Below are 24,785 nucleotides of genomic sequence, written 5' to 3'. Positions count from 1 at the left end.
ACCGAAACCTGTTGATTTAATGGTTTTGAGGATTATGAAAAAAATAAATTCAGTCTGTCCAAACTTCACAATATGTTGTAATTACCGCTTCTCTCCACTAAGTGTCGCGCTTGCGCAGGAAAATGTGTCTTCAGTGCGTCATAACAGAGCGACAGACGAGTTACAAAACATCAAAAACACTCTGAACTTCAACCCAACCTATGAAATCAATAAACAGTTTTTCTGGTGAGTAATTGTATTTTTTTCTGGCAATTTTAATAAATGATAAATGCATAAATACTATTGTTGTAATGCGGAGGAATGCCTGTCATAAAATATAACAATAATATACAATCATAGTTTATGGTGTCATTGGTAAAATTAGGTGTCATTACTGCTGATCATTCTTTAAAAAAGACGAAAATATCTTCAAATGAAAAATAATGACATGAGCTAGTCTTCATCATGAACTGTGAAATACAGAAAAATGTGGATAGAAATACTATTTAAATATATTTCCATTAATGTTGATCTAGTTTCAATATCTAGTTCATATTCCCAAATAAATGTGAAATAAAAAAGACATAAGAAAATATATATAGTCTATAGAATTATGTCACCAATTATTGTGACAAAATCCATTTCTAATGTGGAAATGTATTGCTAATCAAGACTGATATGAATATGTTTATGTTCGTGGGAAGGTACAATAAAGAAAAGGTATTATTTAAAATTAAAAAGAATGTTGATGCGGAACTACTTCCATACCAGTGAACGTTCTCAGAACGTTCTTCCAGTAACATTAATAGAACGTTCATTCAGAGTTATCTTTAATCATGTTCTCAAAACATGAGCACAAAAACATTATTTATGGGTCAAAGACATTTACAATAGAAATTTACAAAAGTAATTTTATATACACAGAAAGCACATTAAATCCAAGTGAAACGTCTACTTTTAAGGTTTCAAATAAGTTTTGGGAGAATAAAAAGTCAAAATGTGTGTGAAATAATGTTCCATTGTCATTCATTGAAACTCTTATATTTATGTAACACTTATTCTGATCTGTACGCATTAAAATATATAAAAGATTAAGCGAGCATATACATTTTATTGCATTTTAAATGAGTAAAATGACGAAAGGGCAAAACCTAGGATAGTGGCAAAGTTTAAAATGTAAAATTACAAGTAATTAGCGTTTGGGGTAAAAGTAATTAGTGTTTAATATGGCATAAATAGATTTTTGTTGTAAATATTCCTGACGAGATTGAATGATATTTTAGTGGGTATCTTCTGTAAATCATGGTAAAAATCTATATTTAATTTTTGCACAGAAAAAAACCCCAAACAAATTAAAAACAACAACAACAATTCAAAGCTGTATTACCCTTCTCCTCTTTGACCCACATACATCATTTAGCTGGACGTTTTTTAAATGTTACTTCTTGTTTCAAAACGTTCAAAACTAACGTTCCCATAATGTTTGAAGAATGATACAATGGAATGTTCCTTTAACGTTCATATAACCAAGAAAAAACGTTTGTTTTTGTTTTTTAATGGATGTTTTGAACATTCAGAGAACATTTAGAAATAACATTCAGCAAATGTTCTTGCTTATATGGTCACACTTTATTTTAGGATCCAATTCTAATTATTAACTATGACTTTTCCCTCAATAAACCCCTAATTACTGCTTATTAATAGTTAGTAAGGTAGTTGTTTAGGATTAAGGGATGTAGAATATGATCATGCAGAATAAGAAATTAATATGTGCTTTATTAGTTCTAATAAACAGCCAATATCCTAGTAATAAGCATGATAATAAGCAACTAGTTAATAGTGAGAACTAAAGTGTTACCAATATACCTTAAAAGTGTTGGTTACACTTTACACTAAGGTTTCATTTGTTAACATTAGTAAATGCATTAATAATGATCACTGATGGGACCTTTCAAAGCTGTGCTGTGTCCATTTGTCATCTGTCTCTTTCAGATGATGAGCAGCATCCAGATGAGTGGCAGAGACGAGCTGCTCGAGCGCTTTCTGGACGCCTCGTCTAGAGGAGACGTGGAGACGGTGTCGGTCCTGACGTCTCAGTCCAGAGAGCTGCTGAACCGGCGGGGAGATCAGGGCTGGACCGCGTTAATGCTGGCCGCCAGAAACGGACACTACGAGGTGGCCAAAGTCTTACTGTCCAACGGGTGAGAGACCAACACCTGCCTGAAGAAGCTGAAAACATCATTAATCCATATTACACTTGCATGTTTTGCTGTACTCTCACCCTCTTCACCTGTTACAGATGCGACACTAGCGTCACAAACCGCTCGGGTCAGACGGCTGCGGATGTGGCTCAGTTCTGGGGTCACCGACACGTCGCCCGTCTGTTGGCCGGCGGCTGCGATCACACTCGAGACCTCCGTCATCTTCTGCCCAGCAGAGCCGCGGAAGAGCCGGACACTTACTTCAACAGAGAGCTTCTCGACAGAAAGAGCGACAGACGGAGCGACTCGGAGTGGCTCGCCGCCAAACAAGCTTCTCCAGAGACGGTGTTCCTTCTCTTCCACCAGCTGAATCCTCTGGTGTCGTCCAGAGCGGAGGATGCGGAGGACGGTCGGCCCGACACGAGGCTCTGTAAGCTCCGAGCGCCGGCGGTGCAGGAGCTGCTGAAGAACAGCGACACGGTGGTTGTTTTCTTAGGAGTGGAGAAGCAGGAGACGGGCGACGGGCTGCTGGCGTGGTTTGCTCTCGGTACTGAAGACGATCCTACAGAACTCCTGAAAGCAGAAGATCCCGGTCGTTTTTTCCTTCCGGGAGCGATGCCGGGACTCTTGAGGCTGAGTGACGATGATGCAGGTGTTTTTCTCAATCGCTTTTGCTCAATGAGGCCTACGATCAATCTGATCTGAGCTGGCAAAAAGATTGATGCTTGAAGCTTGTTTCCGTCATATAATATGAAATAAAAAATGTACTTGCAACTTTTTTTCTTGAAATTGCAAGTTATAAAGTCGGAATTGCGAGATATAAAGTCAGAATTGCAAGTTATAAAGTCGGAATTGCGAGATATAAAGTCAGAATTGCGAGTTATAAAGTCGGAATTGCGAGATATAAAGTCAGAATTGTGAGATATAAAGTCGGAATTGCGAGATAAATCAGAATTGCAAGTTATAAAGTCAGAATTGCGAGATATAAAGTCGGAATTGCAAGATAAAGTCAGAATTGCAAGTTATAAAGTCAGAATTGCGAGATATAAAGTCAGAATTGCGAGTTATAAAGTCAGAATTGCAAGATATAAAGTCGGAATTGTGAGATAAAGTCAGAATTGCAAGTTATAAAGTCAGAATTGTGAGATATAAAGTCAGAATTGCGTGATATAAAGTCGGAATTGCGAGATATAAAGTCAGAATTGCGAGATATAAAGTCGGAATTGTGAGATAAATCAGAATTGCAAGTTATAAAGTCAGAATTGCGAGATATAAAGTCGGAATTGCAAGATAAAGTCAGAATTGCAAGTTATAAAGTCAGAATTGCGAGATATAAAGTCGGAATTCAAGATATAAAGTCAGAATTGTATAAAGTCAGAATTGCAAGATATAAAGTCGGAATTGTGAGATAAAGTCAGAATTGCAAGTTTATAAAGTCGGAATTGCAAGATATAAAGTCAGAATTGCAAGTTATAAAGTCGGAATTGTGAGATAAAGTCAGAATTGCAAGTTATAAAGTCAGAATTGCGAGATATAAAGTCGGAATTGCGAGATATAAAGTCAGAATTGCGAGATAAATCAGAATTGCAAGTTATAAAGTCAGAATTGCGAGATATAAAGTCGGAATTGCAAGATAAAGTCAGAATTGCAAGTTATAAAGTCAGAATTGCGAGATATAAAGTCGGAATTCAAGATATAAAGTCAGAATTGTATAAAGTCAGAATTGCAAGATATAAAGTCGGAATTGTGAGATAAAGTCAGAATTGCAAGTTATAAAGTCAGAATTGTGAGATATAAAGTCAGAATTGCGTGATATAAAGTCGGAATTGCGAGATATAAAGTCAGAATTGCGAGATATAAAGTCGGAATTGTGAGATATAAAGTCAGAATTGCGTGATATAAAGTCAGAATTGCGTGATATAAAGTCGGAATTGCGAGATATAAAGTCAGAATTGCGAGATATAAAGTCAGAATTGCGAGATATAAAGTCAGAATTGTGAGATATAAAGTCAGAATTGCGAGATATAAAGTCGGAATTGTGAGATATAAAGTCAGAATTGCGAGATATAAAGTCAGAATTGCGAGATATAAAGTCAGAATTGCGAGATATAAAGTCAGAATTGCGAGATATAAAGTCGGAATTGTGAGATATAAAGTCAGAATTGCGAGATATAAAGTCAGAATTGCGAGATATAAAGTCGGAATTGCGAGATATAAAGTCGGAATTGTGAGATATAAAGTCAGAATTGCGAGATATAAAGTCGGAATTGTGAGATATAAAGTCAGAATTGCGAGATATAAAGTCGGAATTGCGAGATATAAAGTCGGAATTGTGAGATATAAAGTCAGAATTGCGAGATATAAAGTCAGAATTGCGAGATATAAAGTCGGAATTGCGAGATATAAAGTCAGAATTGTGAGATATAAAGTCAGAATTGCGAGATATAAAGTCAGAATTGCGAGATATAAAGTCGGAATTGTGAGATATAAAGTCAGAATTGCGAGATATAAAGTCAGAATTGTGAGATATAAAGTCAGAATTGCGAGATATAAAGTCGGAATTGTGAGATATAAAGTCAGAATTGCGAGATATAAAGTCAGAATTGCGAGATATAAAGTCAGAATTGCGAGATATAAAGTCAGAATTGCGAGATATAAAGTCGGAATTGTGAGATATAAAGTCAGAATTGCGAGATATAAAGTCGGAATTGTGAGATATAAAGTCAGAATTGCGTGATATAAAGTCAGAATTGCGAGATATAAAGTCGGAATTGAGAGATATAAAGTCAGAATTGCGAGATAAATCGGAATTGCAAGTTATAAAGTCAGAATTGCGAGATATATATTCAGATAGACAAAACTGATATTATTGTATAATATAGTAAAATAAATAGTAGGCAAACTTGTATTTAATAAACATTTCCATGGTTGACTGCTACTTACAGTTTATTGAATGTTAAGACATTTTTTAAAAGCTAAAGCGAGAAACACTGTGAATGCGTAACTATTGCTCTTTCTCACACTGAGGGTTAGTGATGTGAACTAACCATCCAGCATCCGTATATATAAATATAGTTTGTTCTGTGAGATGTGCTTCATCGATCATCGTCTCGCACACAGGTGTCGTGGCTCAGGCCCGATCCGTTCTGGCGTGGCACAGCCGATACCGCTTCTGCCCGACCTGCGGGAGCAGCACTAAAGTAGAAGACGGCGGCTACAAGAGGACCTGTTTGAGAGCAGGCTGCAGAAGTCTCCAGGGCGTCCACAACACCTGCTATCCCAGAGTTGGCAAGTACACTCCCAATTACGGCTCAGCCGGAGCTCGGGGAATATGATCTTTCACACGTCTGTCTTGTCCATCTGCACTTCTAGATCCGGTGGTGATCATGTTAGTCCTTCATCCCGATGGGAATCAATGTCTGCTGGGACGCAAGAAGATCTTTCCTCCAGGAATGTTCTCGTGCCTCGCCGGGTTCGTAGAGCCAGGTATCTGAAACCCAAGCGCCGCTACGGGCCTCTGGATAAAGGGTTCCTGAAAAGTCTTGATCAAATTTAAGCCCATAAAAAGTATGGAAGCTTTTTTAACCACTTTTTATCTCACAATTCTGACATTTTTTTAGAGAATTTTATAGTAGAAAAGTCTGAATTGTGAGAAAAAAACCTATACAAAATTGCAAGATGTACATTTGTAATTATTACAAGTTTAAAAATGTAATTGGGACTTTTTATCTCACCAATTCTGACTTTTTCAAAAGAATTTTCTGTGAAGAAACAGAATTGTGAGACAAAAAGTATTTTTTATTCTGAGAAATTAAATCAAAATTGTGACGTGAACTCCATACTTTTCTTATACAACTTAAGATATTTAAGACTTTTTGTGGCATTAAATTTGATAAAAACAGACTTTCTTTTGCGAGTTTACAAGTTTAAAAAGGTATTTGCTACTTTTTTATCTCAGAATTTAGACTTTTATTCAGAGAATTTTTTTCAGAATTGTGAGATTTGAACTCGCAATTGTAAAAAAACAAAAAGAGTCGTAATTGTAAGATATAAATTCGCAAGTGTGAGATAAAAAGTCATAATTACTTTTAAAACGATATGTACTGTGAAAAACGCTATACAAATAAATGTGATTTCGGAGATTCCGGCAGAATTATTACAAATATAATCAAAATTGCAAGATGTATATTTGTAATTACAAGTTTAAAAATGTAATTGTGACTTTTTATCTTACCAATTACACCTTTTTCTGGACAATTTTCTGTGAAAAAACTGAATAGTCACATAAAAGTTGCACTTACCTTTTTTGTTTTTTATTTCATGGTGGGGAAAAAATATTCTGAGAAATTAAATCAAAATTGCTTTATGTAAAGTCCATACTTTTCTTATACCACTTAAGATATTTAAGACATTTTATGGCCTTAAATTTGATACATTTTACGAGTTAAAAAAGGTAATTGCTACTTTCTCAGAATTTAGACTAACTTTAGAATTTTGTGAGATTTAAATTCACAATTGTAAAAAAAAGAAAAAATGTAATTTAATTTGATTCTGAGCGCTGCATGTTTCAAAGTAAAAACACGGCGCTGTTTCTCATTCTACAGACTCGCTCTGATTTACCGCAGATTTATGCCAAGTGACTGCTGATGATGTACTATTGATGATTTATGATGACGCTTACTCTATGGTGTTTATATCATACATGCAAACTCATCGCTCTAATAAGTGCAGCTGTTTTGTATACAGGGTTTACCAGGGTAACCGCTATATTTCTGCTGTTCCAATATATTATCATAAGTTCTATAAATATAATCATTTATAATTTTGACATCCCTTTTCTTATGAAATGGTTTAATGGCTGCAATATGAGGTTTGTCATTTTATAAAATCTGCATTATTTGAAGTGTAAAGTTGTTTAAATCACCATCATGCCGCTCAGGGGAGGCGCTGGAGGCGGCGGTGAGGCGGGAGGTGCTGGAGGAGAGCGGCGTTCAGGTGGGACCCGTGCAGTACGTGTCGAGCCAGGCCTGGCCGATGCCCTCCTGCCTGATGATTGGCTGCCACTGCGTCGCTCTGACCACAGACATCAAAGTGGACGAGAGCGAGATCGAAGAGGCGCGCTGGTTCACGCGGCAGCAGGTGCGACGCTCACACGCCGAGTTATTAAACAGAGTTATTCGAGTTTCTAACGCTTTTCTCTGCCGCTCAGGTGATCGACGCTCTTGTGAAAGACAAACGGGCGGTTTTCAGCATGCCGCCCAGACAAGCCATCGCTCACCACCTGCTCAAACACTGGACTGGATTTAACGCAAACCTCTGAACTGTGCTTCCTTTATGATGGATATGAAAAGATCTATTAATCAAATTGATTTAATGAGCTTTGAACTGAATCAATCATCTGTTCTTTCTAGATTACAGAAGTGAAATTTATTTAAAATCATGACGAAACAGCAGAAAATGTTTTATATCCTTATATTGTAATCATTACAAGCACTGAGTACATGACATCACCGTATGAACGTTACATTGACACACTCATCTGACTGATACTGTAACACTCAAACTAACATGTTCTGCTTTGAAACTATATGCATTCTGAAGAGTGCGATACAAATAAACTTCAATCCTTTAACGATTTACCATGAGAAAAGCTTGAAGTCAAACATTGAAATTCATGTGCATTTGAGGTTTTAACGTACATTTGTTGCTTCATACATGATTCATACATGATTTAAACTGTTGCAAGCAGGAAGCACCATGACTATGTGACATTACACAACACTGTAACTGTGAAATACATATATTTCATCACACATCTCCTTCTAGAATTCAGCAGTTTCATTATTTAGAGCTTTACATCATGTTTCTGAAATGGTTCTCAACCTGTTTGTCCACAACAATTTTCAAAGACCCCGTGACTTTTTACTGGACAGGGATCAAGGATGGATTTTTATAATACTTTTACTCTCAATTTCTACCTGATAAAAGATTTTAGACCTTGGCATAACTAGAAAAATGTGAATTCATTTTAAAAATGCCCATTTTATTCATTTCCATGTCAAGAAATCACACTTTTAAAATGAGGCTTCCTTGAATAAAGACCATTGGGAATCATGGTTCTCAAAAAAGTAATTAAAATAAGGGTTTTTTTGCTATATAGTCTTATTTTAAATGTTTTTAATGCCCTCTAGTTGAGAACCGCTGCTTCTGTCGACACACGGTTTAAATATTATTTATTATACCGCTGCAAATGCAAAGTGAACCCAGTGAAAGTTGAGTGAGATTCTTCTGATACTAACCAGAAACTGCAGTCGCCTCAATTCAGACGAGACTGAAAGTTTCACTAGTCAGAAAATGCAGATTTCAGTCTGATGTTTGAGCTACAGAAGAAATTTGTCCAGTTTGAACATAATCAGAATTATCGGCTAATAAGGGTAAATCGACGTACTCCGGCAGACTGGAGGGGGCGAGAGCATCTGAGCTGGGTTTCCACAGAGTCGTACCTTCACCGGTTGTAGAGATCTTTGATGGAATCACCTCCTCATGTTCTGATATCAAAGACACGCGACGTTCAACCTGTATGAAGTTGTTCTCCTGCTGGTCGAACTGGAACGAACTCTCCAGCTTCAGCACACAAATCTTGCCGCTGCCCTGTTAACATCACACACATCATCTAGAGAAGCTGCCTTATATTAAACTTGATTGTGCACGAGACATACTGTATTTACTTTGGTAACAAAAGTGCCTCTATTGTCTTATTTGGTCTGCAAAGATCAAAGTTCAGATAAATGGAGTTTTTGTCTCCTAAAAGAATCGATTCTGAACTGAAACGAATCAACAGTAATTCCAGTCTCACTTCCTGCTCGTAGGTTTGTAACTAATTTGCATAATGCCCGCCTCTGGTCTTGAATGGCTGAACAGCGTCTCTTTGCCCCGCCCGTCTTATTGACCATTTTACGACGTCTTCAGTTTGAAGACAGAAGAACAATCTATTATTTTATTTAATTTAATTTAAGTGCATCTGTTTTGTAAACAGGCTTTACCAGGGTAACCGCTATATTTCTGCTGTTCCAATTTATAATCATATATGTTAAAGTACTATAAATATAATCATTTATATCATCATTTATATCTTGATTGGCTGAACAGTGTCTCTTTGCCCCGCCCTCAATCACTGTAGATGTATTTGAGACTGGAAGAGTTTGGTTCGTGTTGATCATGTCGAGAAGACGCTGTTTTCTGCTGCCAAAGCAAATCCACTTTGATGAGATTGAAACAGTAAAACCGACGCCTGTTCGTATCACTGTGAATCAAGAGCTGAGATTCAGATATGATAATGAGCGTTTGATTTCTGACCAATCAGAGCAGCTCTCAGAAAGGCGGGGTTTAGAGAGACTGAATCTTTGAACGAAGCGTTTCAGACACTGAGCTGATGCTGCAGTGGATATTATGAGAAAATTATTGTGTTTTTTGATCTTGGATGAGTGTAAACCTGCTGTAGGAGACCATAAAAATAGCATAATAGAGGCACTTTTATATAAAACTAATGATTGTCAAAGCAAAGGGGAAAAAAAGACCTTAAGATGTGGGTTGAGAAGCCAGCGTCCGATCAGACTGTACCTCGGATTGGCGACGATAGGGAAGAAATATTCCCTGAATCTGTGTGTAAACATGACAGAGGCATTAATGGAGCCGAAATAAACACAAGAGATTGATGTTCACTTCTTGAGATCAGCGCTTACATGGTCTTTGATGAAACAGAGAATATCCCAAAGACGAGAAGCAGGAGAACCACTGGAACTGCAAACCTCATCATCTCATCATAATCTGAAACATGAAGGAGGAATCGTGAAATGATTTACGAATTATGTTTCCAGTAACATCTTCCTCATCTGTCGTGTCTTTTGTACCGTTTCTAAAAGCAACATAAACAACATCTGCAAAGTTACGACACTCAAAGTTCAATGCAAAGAGAGATTTTCTTTCTACAATGACTACAATGAGCTTCTTCCCGGGTTGGTGACATCACTAACCCTAAAATGTACATAAACCCCGCCCCCGAGAACACACAACAAAGGGGGCGGGGCCATGTTGGGCTGCTTTAGAGAAGAGGAAGAGTTGTTGTAGTCGAGTGTTGTTCATTTTACGCCGGACTGCTTCACAAACGAGGGTCAATTCAACACAAAGATGAACATGACGGCACATGCTAGTGGATGAGTTGAATCAACTCCACAGCAACTACATCAATTTATCCACTAACCATTCAGAAACGTCTAAAAGTTGTAACTTCTTCCTGAGTCTCTCCATCAGTGTCGACTCCGGTTTGAACAATGTAAGGCTGAACACTTTCATCATTTTGGCTGCGTGAGATTCTCCAGCTTTGTTGTTGTTGAGCGAAGCGTGAGCTGTTATATTACCTATCAGTGGTGTGTTGACGTCCAGACTGGCCTTTGAGAAGTTCCCGGTTGTAGTTTCTTCTTGTATGTAGACTGAGTATTTGGCGTTTGCACGAAGCTGGTCGAACGTGTGCTGCTGTTTATCTGGAAAGACTGAGAGAGCTGAGAGAGAACAGAGTCAGAGTGAGCGATTAAACACGAGTACAGGACGAGCAGATTCACTCTGAACTGACTTACACTCGCTTCCATGCGCTCCTTCCAACACCAGCCTGTACTGACGCATGCTTACTCGCGGCTTCGCCTCCTTCCACGTCCACTGAACCGCCAGAGACGACTGTGTCACGTTCACAAGACGAAACCGGGCCAGATCCAACAGAGCTGGAGCAAAATAAACCAGAACGCAGGATATAACTCAACATCCGTCAACAGCTTGTGAAGTTTTCATAATGTCATCGTCATTTACCGCCATGTTGTAGATCGGCAGAGATGGAGGTCGGAGGCCCACAGAGAGAGTCATAGACGGGATACACGCTGATGGTGTAGGTCTCGTCCGGCTCGATGCCTTTGAGTTTAGGAATTTGAAAATATAAAACAACAATAATAAATAAATAATAAAGATAATAAAAATAATAATTTATATATTTTTTGACAAATGAACATTATTGTAAAGTGTTATCAAAATATTAATGCTCTAAAATAAAAAGAGAATTAATAAAAAATTAAATTTAAAAATTAAAATTAAAATATAAAATTAAATAAAATAATAAAATTAAAATAAACAATGAAAAATAATAAAAATAATAAAAAAGCATTTAATTTAAAAATATAAAAAACAAATAAATAAATAATAAATAAATAAAATTAAATAATTAAAATAAAAAATAATAAAGATAATAAATATAAAAAATAAATAAGTAAATATTTTTTTTAATAAATAATGTTATTTAGGTTAACAAATGAAACCTTATTGTAAAGTGTTATCAAAATATTAATGCTCTAAAATATAAAGAGAATTAATAAAAAAATCTAATTTAAAAATTAAAATTAAAATATTAAATTAAATAAAAATAAAATAATAAAATTAAAATAAAATAAACAATGAAAAATAATAAAAATAATAAAAAGCATTTAATTAAAAAATATAAAAAACAAATAATAAATAAATAAATAAATAAAATTAAAGAATTAAAATAAAAAATAATAAATAAAGATAATAAAAATAATAAAAAATAAAAATAAATAAATATATTTTTAATAAATTATGTTATTTAGGTTAACAAATGAAACCTTATTGCAAAGTGTTTTCAAAATATTAATGCTCTAAAATATAAAGAGAATTAATAAAAAAATCAAATTTAAAAATTAAAATATAAAATTAAATAAAAGTAAAATAATATAATTAAAATAAACAATGAAAAATAATAAAAATAATAAAAAGCATTTAATTAAAAAATATAAAAAAACAAATAAATAATAAATAAATAAAATTAAAGAATTAAAATAAAAAATAATAAATAAAGATAATAAAAATAATAAAAAAATAAAAATAAATAAATATTTTTTTAATAAATAATGTTATTTAGGTTAACAAATGAAACCTTATTGTAAAGTGTTATCAAAATATTACTGGTTTTATCAAAGTCAAAATGTTTACTTATTTCGATTGATGGTTTAAATATGTGGCAGACATGTTGAGCTCATTAATATTGTTGTATGTATTCATGTTTTATAACCCCAGATGAGCCGCTGACCTGTCAGACGGGTTGTGAACGTGGATCCGTCGACTCTCTGCCAGTGTTTCCGGATGGGGTTTGTCTCGGCGCTCCATTCGATGGCAAACTCACTGACGTTTACAGCACTGAAGTCACGTTCCCAGCGGATCCGCAGAGAAGAGCCGTCAGAATAAACCCAGAGACCCTTCACTGACCGCACATCTGATGGACATGAGACACAACTCAAGTGTTTCATCTTATTTATGTAATTCTTATTTGTTATTAATGCTTTTTAAATCCAATATTCTTTTTAAATTTGATCTCTTATGCATCATTTTTGATTAATTATGATTATTTTTAAATCCTTTTTATGTAAAGCACTTTGAACTACTTTTGTGAATGAAATGTGCTTCATAAATAAGCTTGCCTTGCCTATCAAGTATGTACTACAGATTAAGCACACTAATGAGAAAGGACAGCCGCTCACCGTGAGAAAGAGACGCATCGACCCGGAGCCGGCGGGGAGGCGAGCGTCCGGCGCTGTTATTGGCCCAAACGGTCACCTCATATTCCTCTGCCGTTACCCGAACAACTGCCTTCAGAAACAACACCATTCTTTCCTTTATTCATTCAACAAAACCTGAAAATCTTAACATAAAAATAATAATAAAATAAAAAAGATTAAATAGAAAAAAATAAATAAATATAGAAAGAAAAATTTATATTAAATGAAACAAAATGAATAAAATAAAATCAAATTATAAAATTAAAATATAAAATAAAATAAAATAAAAAATAAACAATGAAAAATACAAAATACAAAATAGATAATAAAAATAAAATTTAAAATTCAAATATTAAAAATAAAATAAAAACACATGTAAAAATTAAAATTAAATTAAATTACAAAATTTAAATAAAAAATAAACAAAAATAAAATAAAAAAATAAAATATAAAATTAAATGAAATACAATAAAAAATAAACAATGAAAAAGAATAAAAATAAAATAAATAAAAATAGAATGAAAAATTAACAATAATAAAAAATAAAATAAAAAAAAATTACAAAATTAAATAAAAAGGTTAATAAAATACATTAAATTAAAAAAAATTAAATATAAAATGAAATTAAAGTAACAATAAAAAAATGAAAAAGAATAAAAAAATAAAATAAATAAATAATAAATAACAAATAAAAAATTAAATAAAATTTCATTTTAAAATATATATATGATATATAATAAATAAATAATAAAAAATAAAAAATATTAAAATAAAAAATAAATATTTTTTAAAATAAAAACAAAATTTTTTCTTTAAAAATATAAAAAATTAAAATTAAGATATAAAATAAAAAAATAAATAAAATGAAATAAACAGAATCTACCTTGAGGTCAGCGGTGTTGAAGGTTTTCTTCAGAGAGGGCTGTTTGGTGGGCATGTAGGACACGTCATAGCCTCGAATGAGCCCTCGAGCATCTGTGACGTCCAGAGCCTTCAGAAACACACACGACTGAAGACTGACAGCATGTGAGAGACGATTCACAAACACACATGAAGAATATTACCTTCCAGAGAAGCAGCAGCTGCCGACCCCCGGAGTCTCCATCCGAAGCCACGTGATAACTGAGCGAGAGAGACGCAGACGGCGCTGCGAACACAAGAGAAAGACGTTGTGTGTTAATGGAAAAGAACATGACAGCAGGTCATTATAGGATTAGATTCTAACATATTAGGAAACTTCAGTCTGTGTGAATGACTGTCATTAAAGCAGATTCAGACACTGAACAACATTCAGCATCAGTTCAGCTGCGGCGCTCACGGCTCTCTGACGTCTTCACTCGCGTCTCGTCGCTCCAGTCGCTCCACCGCCTGTTTCCATACAAGCAGGAGACGCTCAGACGATACTCGCTGAAGGCCTGTAAACCCTCGATCACGAACATAGACTCGTCTGAGACTGGGAAATCTGCAGTCTGATGTGGAAACAGAAGAGCAGCTCTGAACATCATCAGCCAGATTCACTGTTGCACAGATCCAACAGATAACTGTGTGAATTCTGCCGGGTAGACATTTCTCCACTTAAAGGGTTCGTTCACCCAAAAATGAAAATTCTGTCATTTATTCCTCACCCTCATGTCGTTCCACACCCGTAAGACCTTCGTTAATCTTCAGAACACAAATTAAGATATTTTTGATGAAATCCGATGGTTCAGTGAGGCCTGCATAGCCAGCAATGACATTTCCTCTCTCAAGATCCATTAATGTATTAAAAACATATTTAAATCAGTTCATGTGAGTACAGTGGTTCAATATTAATATTATAAAGCGGCGAGAATATTTTTGGTGCTCCAAAAAAACAAAACAACGACTTATATAGTGATGGCCGATTTCAAAACACTGCTTCATGAAGCTTCGGAGCGTTATGAATCTTTTGTGTTGAATCATGATTCGGATCGCGTGTCAAACTGCTGAAATCACGTGACTTTGGCGCTCCGAGCCGCTGATTCGACACACTGATTCATAACGCTCCGAAGCTTCCTGAAGCAGTGTTTTGAAATCGGCCATCACTATATAAGTCGTTGTTTTGTTTTTTTGGAGCACCAAAAATATTCTCGTGGCTTTATAATATTAATATTGAACCACTGTACTCACATGACCTGATTTAAATACAAACCCGATTCCAAAAAAGTTGGGACACTGTACAAATTGTGAATAAAAACAGAATGCAATGATGCAGAAGATTCAAATTTCAATATTTTATTCAGAATGCAACATAGATGACATATCAAATGTTTAAACTGAGAAAATGTATCATTTTAAGGGAAAAATAAGTTGATTTTAAATTTCACGGCATCAACACATCTCAGAAAAGTTGGGACAAGGCCATGTTTCCCACTGTGTGGCATCCCCTCTTCTTTTTATAACAAACGTCTGGGGACTGAGGAGACAAGTTGCTCAAGTTTAGGAATAGGAATGTTGTCCCATTCTTGTCTAATACAGGCTTCTAGTTGCTCAACTCTCTTAGGTCTTCTTTGTCGCATCTTCCTCTTTATGATGCGCCAAATGTTTTCTATGGGTGAAAGATCTGGACTGCAGGCTGGTCATTTCAGTACCCGGATCCTTCTTCTATGCAGCCATGATGTTGTAATTGATGCAGTATGTGGTCTGGCATTGCCATGTTGGAAAATGCAAGGTCTTCCCTGAAAGACGTCTGGATGGGAGCATATGTTGTTCTAGAACTTGGATATACCTTTCAGCATTGATGGTGCCTTTCCAGATGTGTAAGCTGCCCATGCCACACACACTCATGCAACCCCATACCATCAGAGATGCAGGCTTCTGAACTGAGCGCTGATAACAACTTGGGTTGTCCTTGTCCTCTTTAGTCCGGATGACATGGCGTCCCAGTTTTCCAAAAAGAACTTCAAATTTTGATTCGTCTGACCACAGAACAGTTTTCCACTTTGCCACAGTCCATTTTAAATGAGCCTTGGCCCAGAGAAAACGCCTGCGCTTCTGGATCATGTTTAGATATGGCTTCTTTTTTGACCTATAGAGTTTTAGCCGGCGACGGCGAATGGCACGGTGGATTGTGTTCACCGACAATGTTTTCTGGAAGTATTCCTGAGCCCATGTTGTGATTTCCATTACAGTAGCATTCCTGTATGTGATGCAGTGCCGTCTAAGTGCCCGAAGATCACGGGCATCCAGTATGGTTTCCGGCCTTGACCCTTACGCACAGAGATTGTTCCAGATTCTCTGAATCTTTGGATGATATTATGCACTGTAGATGATGATAACTTCAAACTCTTTGCAATTGTTCTCTGAGAAACTCCTTTCTGATATTGCTCCACTGTTTTTGGCCGCAGCATTGGGGGAATTGGTGATCCTCTGCCCATCTTGACTTCTGAGAGACACTGCCACTCTGAGAGGCTCTTTTTATACCCAATCATGTTGCCAATTGACCTAATAAGTTGCAAATTGGTCCTCCAGCTGTTCCTTATATGTACATTTAACTTTTCCGGCCTCTTATTGCTACCTGTCCCAACTTTTTTGGAATGTGTAGCTCTCATGAAATCCAAAATGAGCCAATATTTGGCATGACATTTCAAAATGTCTCACTTTCAACATTTGATATGTTATCTATATTCTATTGTGAATAAAATATAAGTTTATGAGATTTGTAAATTATTGCATTCCTTTTTTATTCACAATTTGTACAGTTTCCCAACTTTTTTGTAATCGGGTTTGTATGTTTTTAGTACATTAATGGATCTTGAGAGAGGAAATGTCATTGCTGGCTATGTGGAACGACATGAGGGAGAGTAATAAATGACAGAATTTTCATTTTTGGGTGAACTAACCCTTTCTTAAACATTTTCTGACCTCTGTTCTAATAATTAATTATACAAATCTTGTTTTAGTATATATGAATTATAGATTATTATAAATCTTAGCATTCACCTATGTTATATATAGCCCACTAACATTTAACTTGTAAACTTTAAATATAATGCACTATAAGCACACACACAACTAAAACACTTTCAAGCGATTTCTGTCATTTCTGACCTCTGTCCACGACTCTGTGTTGAGATGTTTGTAGCGGATTCTGCATTTAGTGACTTGTATTTTCCCGCCGTTCCACGTGACGTTGACTGATGAGTCTGTGACGTTAACAGACGTGATCACCGGCCGAGGAGCCTGAACTACAACATTCAGATACATCACATGACACTGAATCACATCAAAACATCACAACACAACACATCAAAAGTACTTTCTGCACCCTGCTGTTATCTAATCTTACCGATTTCCTTAATGATCACTGGATAGACTTCAGAGAACTGCTCTTTCTGGCTGACACTCTTTGATTTGATTATTAAATTGAAACGTGAATTGTAATTTAAAATGGCAGGACAGTAGTCGACGTCATCAGCTCTATAAAACAAAAACGATATTAACATGTCAGTTCATATCGTTTATTTTCAGCTGGTCAGATGAAGGTTTCCACCACGGAATAAAAAAAAAACTTTTTATATCACACTTCTGATTTCTGATTGTGAGATATAAAGTTTATATACGTTTATATCTTGCACTTCTGTCGATTTCTCAGAACTGCTAGTTTATATCTCACAGTTCTCAGAACTGCGACTTTGTTTTGCTGAATTGCAACATTATAATTTGCAATTGTGAGTTTATATCTTGCAATTTAGAGGGGAAGAATTGTGAGAAAGCTTTCTGATGCATGTGACACTAAAGCATGCCATACTGATGAAATGAAACTTGTACCTCCTGAAAATAAAGGTGTTGACGGTTTCCGTTCGGACGTCGCTCATCTGAATCCATCTGCAGGTGAACGACTCCTCATACTCCAGAGAGTGGCATGACACATTCACAAAGCTCTCTAGAGGAAAAAGACTGAAATTAAATCAAAACCAGCTGCAGATATGAGTGTAAACTGAGTCAGACTCGTACCAGGTGTTGCTGTGAGAACATCTGATGCTGCGAGACAGTCATCGCTGGACGTCACGCACACCTTCTTCTGCTTCCCACAACCCTTCAGGTCTTTCCCGGTCACCGTGAGCTCTGCAGAACAGTCTCATTCACTCACACGCTTCAGGCATTAGTATGTTTTCAGTGTTTGTTTTAATGCTTACCTTGAACATGCTTTCTCTTCGAAGCACCTGCAAATCAAAATTGAGTTATTGAACTGAAGTGAGTTTGTGCTTCAAAGCAAGAACAAATATCTGCCAATGGAGTCAGAAAAACGACTAAAGAGATATAAATGATGAAGGAGACTTACAACAGAAGCTGAACACACAGATCAACACACACAGAGATCCTCCGCCGCTCATTTTCTCATCTGTGAAGAACAAATGTGAAGTGGTTTTAAGAACCTCAACGGTTCATTTGTGGTTCTGACACACACACTGATTTACACACAAAATCCACAAGCAAAAGCACACGATTTGCCAGCCTGAAATCACTCACATGCTGTTTGAGACGCTGGGAAAGAGCAGAAGATCCGTCTGGCTGCTGTGGTTTCTTTCTCTTACGGTTTCTCGCAGGTTTAGAGGAACACTGATAACATCGAAGTGATGCTGCAGAAAAACACTTCCTTTGACTCTTTCCTTCCATTTACAGCCAAACTGAAGCAGTCAACACCTCAAGAGGAGCTTTCATGTGTATTTTATCTGTCATCTATGTGTGAAAAGGGCCTGTTCAGAAGAACTGCAACATTTGATCTTTGACGTATTAGAAAATGTTGAGATTAACATGAACTACGACAAATAAATCTTTTCGACTTGATAAGAGTTTAGTCGAGTGATTCTGTTCAAGGAAAGCAAGAGAATCAAGTGCTGGAAAAAGAGATTTGAAGATTTGAACACTTACTAAGAAACTGTTGATGAACAAGATATGAACGAAAGTCACGAAAGTTGCAACATTTTTAAAATTAAGCAGCAGCAGGTTATAATAAAATTCATATACTTTGAATCTGCTGGAGGACAGAAACTATCACAGAAATAAAGCAAATTAAAGCTGCAAGCAGCGATGAAAGGGCCCTCGCACCCGGGCTCACCGCCACCCGTTGGCCTCAGGAAAACAGTGAACAGTGGGCGACATGCATGTAAGCGAGTGAATACAGGAGAATTATACCAAAGTCATTTCAAAATGCCACACTTCCTGCTATCAATAGGTGGCGCTTTGACCGTAACTGAATATTGCTATGTTGATCTCTTCAGGCCAGGACTTTTATTGAACATGTGAAGTTTGGTGCAGATCGGACATTGTATGCCTGAGTTACAACAACTTCCTGTTTCTTTCGTGGCGTTAATCGCATACATTAGCACTCAGCCAAGTGTTGCATGATTTAACGTGTTTCTAGCATGTCTGGTACTTCGTGGCATAATGAAATGTGAATCTGGTAGTGAATTACAGTGTAAAGCATACCATTTCCTGTTGCCAGCAGGTGGTGCTATGACTAACTGAATATTATCATATAGACGTCTTTAGGTTAGGACTCTTATCACACATGTGAAGTTTGGAGCAGATCAGACATAGTATGCTTGAGTTACAACAGCTTCATCATTCATGGCGAAACATCAGACTTTGTCGGTCACCACGGACACGCCCTTCAGCGAAAACTCAAGATCTTTGATATTTAACATCTCAAAGGCCTTAAGATTAGACTGACAACATATGATGTGCTTCTGCTTTAATCTCTATGAGAAGTTAATCACAGTGTAAAACATGTCATTTCCTGTTGCCCCCAGGTGGCGCTATGACTGTAACTGAATATTGTCATAGAGATGTCTTCAGGTCAGGACTCTAATAAAACATGTGAAGTTTGGGGCAGATCAGACATTGTATGCCCGAGTTACAACAACTTCCTGTTTCATGGCGAAACATCGAACTTTGCCAGGCCGCCACGGACACGCCCTTCAGTGAAAACTCTAGATCTTCGCAATTTAACGTCACAAAGGCCTTTAGATTAGACTGACCAAAAATGACATTGATCTGATAAAAGCTCTAGGAGGAGTTCATTAAAGTACAACGTCTGGAAATGGCAAAAACTGCAAAAAATTTTGCAAAGAAAATTCTAAATATCTCACTTCTAGTTGTTTTTCAGATTTCACTCCAAGAGACTTTTTTGTAGGTATTGGGCTGTTAGATGTGTGTACCAAATTTCATACCTGTACGTGAAATGTAGTGTCAGGGGCACTTCGTTGAAATTTTTTAGGTGGCGCTATCGAGCCATTTTGCCACACTTAATTCTGAAACCCACATTAGACATAAATTTTCACCACTTCTGACGTATCTGCAAAGTTTCATGAGTTTTTGAGTATGTTTCGGCCCTCAAAAAAGTGATTCACCTTACATGGCGAAACATCAGACTTTGTCGGTCACCACAGACACTCCCTTCAACGAAAACTCAAGATCTTTGCGATTTAACATCTCAAAGGCCTTAAGATTAGACTGGACATATATGATGTGCTTCTGGTTTAATCTCTATGAGGAGTTTATCACAGTGTAAAACATGTCATTTCCTGTTGCCCCCAGGTGGCGCTATGACTGTAACTGAATATTGTCATATAGATGTCTTCAGGTCAGGACTCTAATAAAACATGTGAAGTTTGGGGCAGATCAGACATTGTATGCCCGAGTTACAACAACTTCCTGTTTCATGGCGAAACATCGAACTTTGCCAGGCCGCCACGGACACACCTTTCAGCAAAAACTCTAGATCTTTGCAATTTAACGTCACAAAGGCCTTTAGATTAGACTGACCAAATATGATGTTGATCTGATTAAAGCTCTAGGAGGAGTTCGTTAAAGTACAACATGTGGAAATGGCAAAAACTGCCAAAATTTTGTAGAGAAAATTCAAAATATCTCACTTCCTGTTGGGTTTACAATCTTTGCACCTGGGGCTTTTTTGTAGGTATTGGGCTGTTACATCTGTCTACCGAATTTCATAACTGTACGTGAAACGTAGCACGAAGGGCGCTTAATTGAAATTTTGTAGGTGGCGCTATCGAGCCATTTTGCCACACCTAATTCTGGAACCCATATCAGATGTAAATTTTCACCACTTCTGAGGCGTGTGCAAAGTTTCATGAGTTTTTGAGAACGTTTAGGCCCTCAAAAATGAGATTCATTTTGGAGAAGAAGAATAATTGGCTGAGCAATTCCAATAGGGTCCTCACACCATCGGTGCTCGGGCCCTAAATATAGCTGCAAGCAGCAATGCGGGGCCATGCACCGAAGGCATTGAAAATAAGAAATAATGAGAAAAATGTCTGGGTTGTAGCGCAACGCTGAGCAGGAAGAGAAAAAAAAGACAAACAGATGCAAGGTCACATTCAGAAACAAATATTTCGGGAACGGTAGCGAATATCAAAAAAACGTTCAATCATTTCTGTGCAGTTCGGTACAAAGATCTTCTGAGCCGATTCTGGACAAAATTGAACACAATTTGTGGGAGGAGTAGCGAAAAAAAACTGTTTTTCATATACTTCAATATGGTGGACAGGTACATTTAAGGAAAATGACAAACGACACATCATCAGAATTGGCATTAGCCAGGAAATAAAACACATTTTGGATAATGTTTTCAAAAGTTATGTGTTTTTGCAAAATTCGTTAAATCTCTGGAACACTAGGTGGCGTTGAGTTCAAACTTCTCAGGTACCTTCAGGATATTCTGATGATTATATGTACCATTTTTTGTGAAGATATGTCAAATTGTTTAAAAGTTATTGCAATTTATGACAAAATTCAAAAAGTTCGGACACGTGTTTCATCCGATGTTGACAAATTCGATATCCTCAGATTCAGCAGAAGGAATCCTTAGACACCAAGATCATGATTTTCTGACAAACTGTTCAAAACTTATTGGCCATTTTCCAGATCTCATGAACTGTAGGTGGCGCTGTTCCCATATTGGGTACGGACCCTCAGATCCTGGTTCCGATGAAGCGTACCAATTTTTGTTTCGATTGCTCAAAGTTTGGCTGATATTCAGCCTCTGAACCAATTTTGGGTCGACCTCGTTAAGTTTATGACATCATAACTTTTGAACAAAGATGAATAAAAAAAATCTGTAGGGTCATTTCTGTGCGGCTTGGTCCAAAGATCATGTGACCAAAGTTTGGACAAAATTGGAGAAAATCTGAAGTAGTGAAAAAATGGAATACTAACAGAATACTTCGGTGCTCGGCCCCTAATGACCCATCAGTGCAAAAACTGTTCAAATAGTGTTCAGTCGCACAATCAACACAAACAGATGAAAAACACTCCATGATCTCCACTGAGATTCACCATGAGAACCAATCAATCAATCAATCAATCAATCCATCAATCAATCAATCCATCAATCAATCTCATATTCATGTTCATTTTATCAAGTTCACAGATGATTCGCTCGTTCGTTCATGTGCTCGCCGGATGATTTCTGCTCTCACCAACACCAGACGCATGATTCACTTTGGCATGAAATTGGGTCAGGGGTGAAAAAGGTGAGAAGGATATTACCCCTCATGGGGGGTCCGGGGGCATGCTCCCCCAGAAGAAAAATTTAAATATTCCATATTTTAAAGCATCAATCTGATGCATTTTGAGATGCTTTTTTTGCCAACCTGGGGAGAGCTGGAGAAACTTAACTTCAGCCATGAGTCAAAAATTATTATGGCCTCCTTACTAAGTATTATGAAGGGGGATCGAGCGGGAATCTTTATTGGTGTCGATTTTCAGTCTCTTTTTAATGATAGGCTTTACGCATCTGTCAATCATCCCCACTTGCTATTTGGGGGAAAAACCTAGCGCTATGACTGGTCGAACTCTTCTTCTTTTGCTGTTGCTTGATTTGAGGACTGCGCGTGCACAGAGGCGTCACCAGGTTTTTGCGTAGTTTAGAGTGACAAATCGTACCAGCGTACTTTGAAGTCAAAATGCGTATCCGCTACGCAAACAGGTTAGCATTTCTGCTTATTGATAGAACGGTGGACCACTTTACCTTCTGCCTTGTCAGTCCCCTCACTTCAAAATCTACCTCCTCAAAAACAGTAGCGTTAGCTAATAATTTTCCACCAGAGCTTTAGCTAGCTGGCTAACGTTGCGTTCTCTCCTGCTGTGTTCAATGACTCCATTCATCAAGCTGTAGCTAACGTTAGCTAAATCTATGTCAACAGAGCTCCTTTGATATACTTATCTACTTAGATATACCAGAATATATTAAAATTATTGAAACCATCCAGGGCTGGATTGGGACTCATTTGTAATTATAATGTAATTAAAACCTCAGTATATAAGTCTGCAATAGTGCACTGTTCTCTACAACCTTGTAAATGACTGTATTTTTCAAAAATATCTTCAAATACCCATGATAATACAAATGATAGTACAAAAAATGCTAAAATTTGATATAAAGTTATTTTTATAGTTATAATAATGATTTTATAATGTGAACCATTGATTAATTCTCTAGCCATCTAGTGGCTGTAGTTAAAAATTCATGTTATTTTAATTTTAATTTAATTAAGTGTTTGCTTTCCAGTAGATGGCGGTAATCGTCCACTAAACCCAGGCACATTTTTCATGTCTATCACTATGAATGAAATTTAGAAATGTAGATCTTTATTAAAGTGAATTTAACATAAAATTTTGCTATTTTATATAAATGTATATACTTAAATTATTACAAATTGGTGAAAATAAATAAAACAAAATACCATAAATCCTACAAAATTGCTCAACTTTACAGTAAAATATTAAAGTAGGCTATTACGTGTGTTTAAAAAAAAAAGTTACATGTTACAAAATCACATTTTACTCTCTGGTTAAGCTAGTTGGACAGAAAAATGAATATTGTTGGCCAATGTGTCATAGCATAGCAAGCAACATAACATAAATGATAGGCCATATATTTTATTATTTGCCTACTATTATTACAATATGAGTAATAGCTGCTTTATCTTTTGCATGTTTTCCCCTGCTTTTTATTTATTAACGTTACTTAAATCGGCCTCCGGTGGCTTAGACCTTTTGCCTTACCATAATTTAGCGTTCATTTAGAACTTGTCCCGCTGTCCCTTGTCCCGCCCTGGGCCGTCCAGGCCCTTCGCCAAGGCCATGGGTCACCTATTTTGGTTTCAAAACGGCGAATTTCGCTGAAAGGTGAGGGATTTTCATGCCTGTGAATTTGTTTTTTGAATTATTTAAATTCTTAACAAACATATTGAAGCATCAGTATGAGTGAAACTGGTTAACACTCGAGTCCAGTGGAAGTTGAATCACAATCTTAAATTAAAAACATCTCACAGTAATCTCATACCTTCTGAGTGAGTGTCTCCTCTTGATCAGGTGAAAGTGTGTGTGATCACATGATCTGAGGAATCATTCAGGTCTGGAACACAAACAGTGCAGAATGACACACACACAGTGAAAACTGTTCAGTATGATTTTTTAAGCTATTTGGTAGGAAATTACCTCATAAACCACCTTTACATTTTACCCACGTCATGAACTACATATGCCAGATCACACTCAGACACACACCTACGCAGACACACAAACACACACACACACACACTTTAATACTTAGCAGGTCTGCACTGCAAAAAACATGATGTTCTTCCTCAGTGTTTCTGTCTTGTTTTCCAGCACAAATATCTGAACATTCTTAAATCAAGATACATTTACTGGAGAAGAGAAATGACTGAAGATATTAAGACTGAAAAATGAAGTGAGTTTGTGCTTAAAACAAGAACAAATATCTGCCAATGAAAAATAAACTGAATTCAAAGAGGAAAAAAGACTCCATTGACAGATATTTTGACAATTTTTTCACATTTTTAAATATCTTTTTTATCTTAATATCATTTCTCTTCTCAGTAAATGTATCTTGATTTAAGAATGTTTAGATATTTGTGCTGGAAAACAAGACAGAAACACTGATGTTTCAGTGTAATCGGTGTGAGTTTCAGTTTCAGAT

At 36.4% G+C, this 24,785-nt stretch overlaps 2 protein-coding genes across 8 annotated transcripts; one reads left to right on the top strand and one right to left on the bottom strand.

Annotated features, from left to right (window-relative positions):
• Positions 1–94: 94 nt before the first annotated feature.
• nudt12 (nudix (nucleoside diphosphate linked moiety X)-type motif 12) lies at positions 95–7,819 on the top strand. Its single transcript, XM_048208968.1, has 7 exons — positions 95–225; positions 1,972–2,180; positions 2,279–2,832; positions 5,301–5,468; positions 5,553–5,666; positions 7,120–7,319; positions 7,390–7,819. The coding sequence occupies exons 2-7, from the start codon at positions 1,972–1,974 to the stop codon at positions 7,498–7,500; spliced, it is 1,356 nt and encodes a 451-aa protein (XP_048064925.1). The 5' UTR covers positions 95–225; the 3' UTR covers positions 7,501–7,819.
• Positions 7,585–24,701, bottom strand: LOC125279361 (interleukin-31 receptor subunit alpha). 7 transcript variants are annotated; one of them, XM_048208960.1, is made up of 21 exons: positions 24,281–24,701; positions 24,126–24,197; positions 23,846–23,985; positions 18,284–18,393; positions 18,096–18,155; positions 17,950–17,976; positions 17,768–17,878; positions 17,582–17,696; positions 17,100–17,230; positions 16,862–16,998; positions 14,112–14,262; positions 13,858–13,940; positions 13,677–13,784; positions 12,776–12,884; positions 12,328–12,510; positions 11,040–11,138; positions 10,814–10,954; positions 10,598–10,738; positions 9,923–10,007; positions 9,758–9,839; positions 7,585–8,831 (listed from the first exon to the last, which is right to left on the bottom strand). In XM_048208960.1, the coding sequence occupies exons 5-21, from the start codon at positions 18,145–18,147 to the stop codon at positions 8,544–8,546; spliced, it is 2,043 nt and encodes a 680-aa protein (XP_048064917.1). In that variant the 5' UTR covers positions 18,148–18,155; positions 18,284–18,393; positions 23,846–23,985; positions 24,126–24,197; positions 24,281–24,701; the 3' UTR covers positions 7,585–8,543. The 7 variants fall into 7 exon arrangements, with proteins under 7 accessions (XP_048064917.1, XP_048064918.1, XP_048064920.1 ...); XM_048208961.1 differs by having other exon boundaries at positions 23,846–23,961; XM_048208963.1 differs by having other exon boundaries at positions 23,846–23,932.
• Between the last annotated feature and the right edge of the window lie 84 nt (positions 24,702–24,785).

The sequence above is a fragment of the Megalobrama amblycephala genome, linkage group LG12 (assembly GCF_018812025.1).
Source record: "Megalobrama amblycephala isolate DHTTF-2021 linkage group LG12, ASM1881202v1, whole genome shotgun sequence".
Classification (NCBI taxonomy): Eukaryota; Metazoa; Chordata; class Actinopteri; order Cypriniformes; family Xenocyprididae; genus Megalobrama; species Megalobrama amblycephala.
This window is presented reverse-complemented; position numbering and strand designations above follow the sequence as displayed.

Coding starts and splice junctions, on each gene's coding strand:
- nudt12 (XM_048208968.1), top strand. CDS start 1,972: ATGATGAGCAGCATCCAGATGAGTGGCAGAGACGAGCTGCTCGAGCGC. Junction 5,469..5,552: donor CACCTGCTATCCCAGAGTTG/GCAAGTACACTC, acceptor CTGCACTTCTAG/ATCCGGTGGTGATCATGTTA. Junction 5,667..7,119: donor CGCCGGGTTCGTAGAGCCAG/GTATCTGAAACC, acceptor CATGCCGCTCAG/GGGAGGCGCTGGAGGCGGCG.
- LOC125279361 (XM_048208964.1), bottom strand. CDS start 18,147: ATGAGCGGCGGAGGATCTCTGTGTGTGTTGATCTGTGTGTTCAGCTTC. Junction 11,139..12,327: donor GTTCACAACCCGTCTGACAG/GTCAGCGGCTCA, acceptor CTAAACTCAAAG/GCATCGAGCCGGACGAGACC. Junction 10,008..10,597: donor CGTCAACACACCACTGATAG/GTAATATAACAG, acceptor TTCATGTTTCAG/ATTATGATGAGATGATGAGG.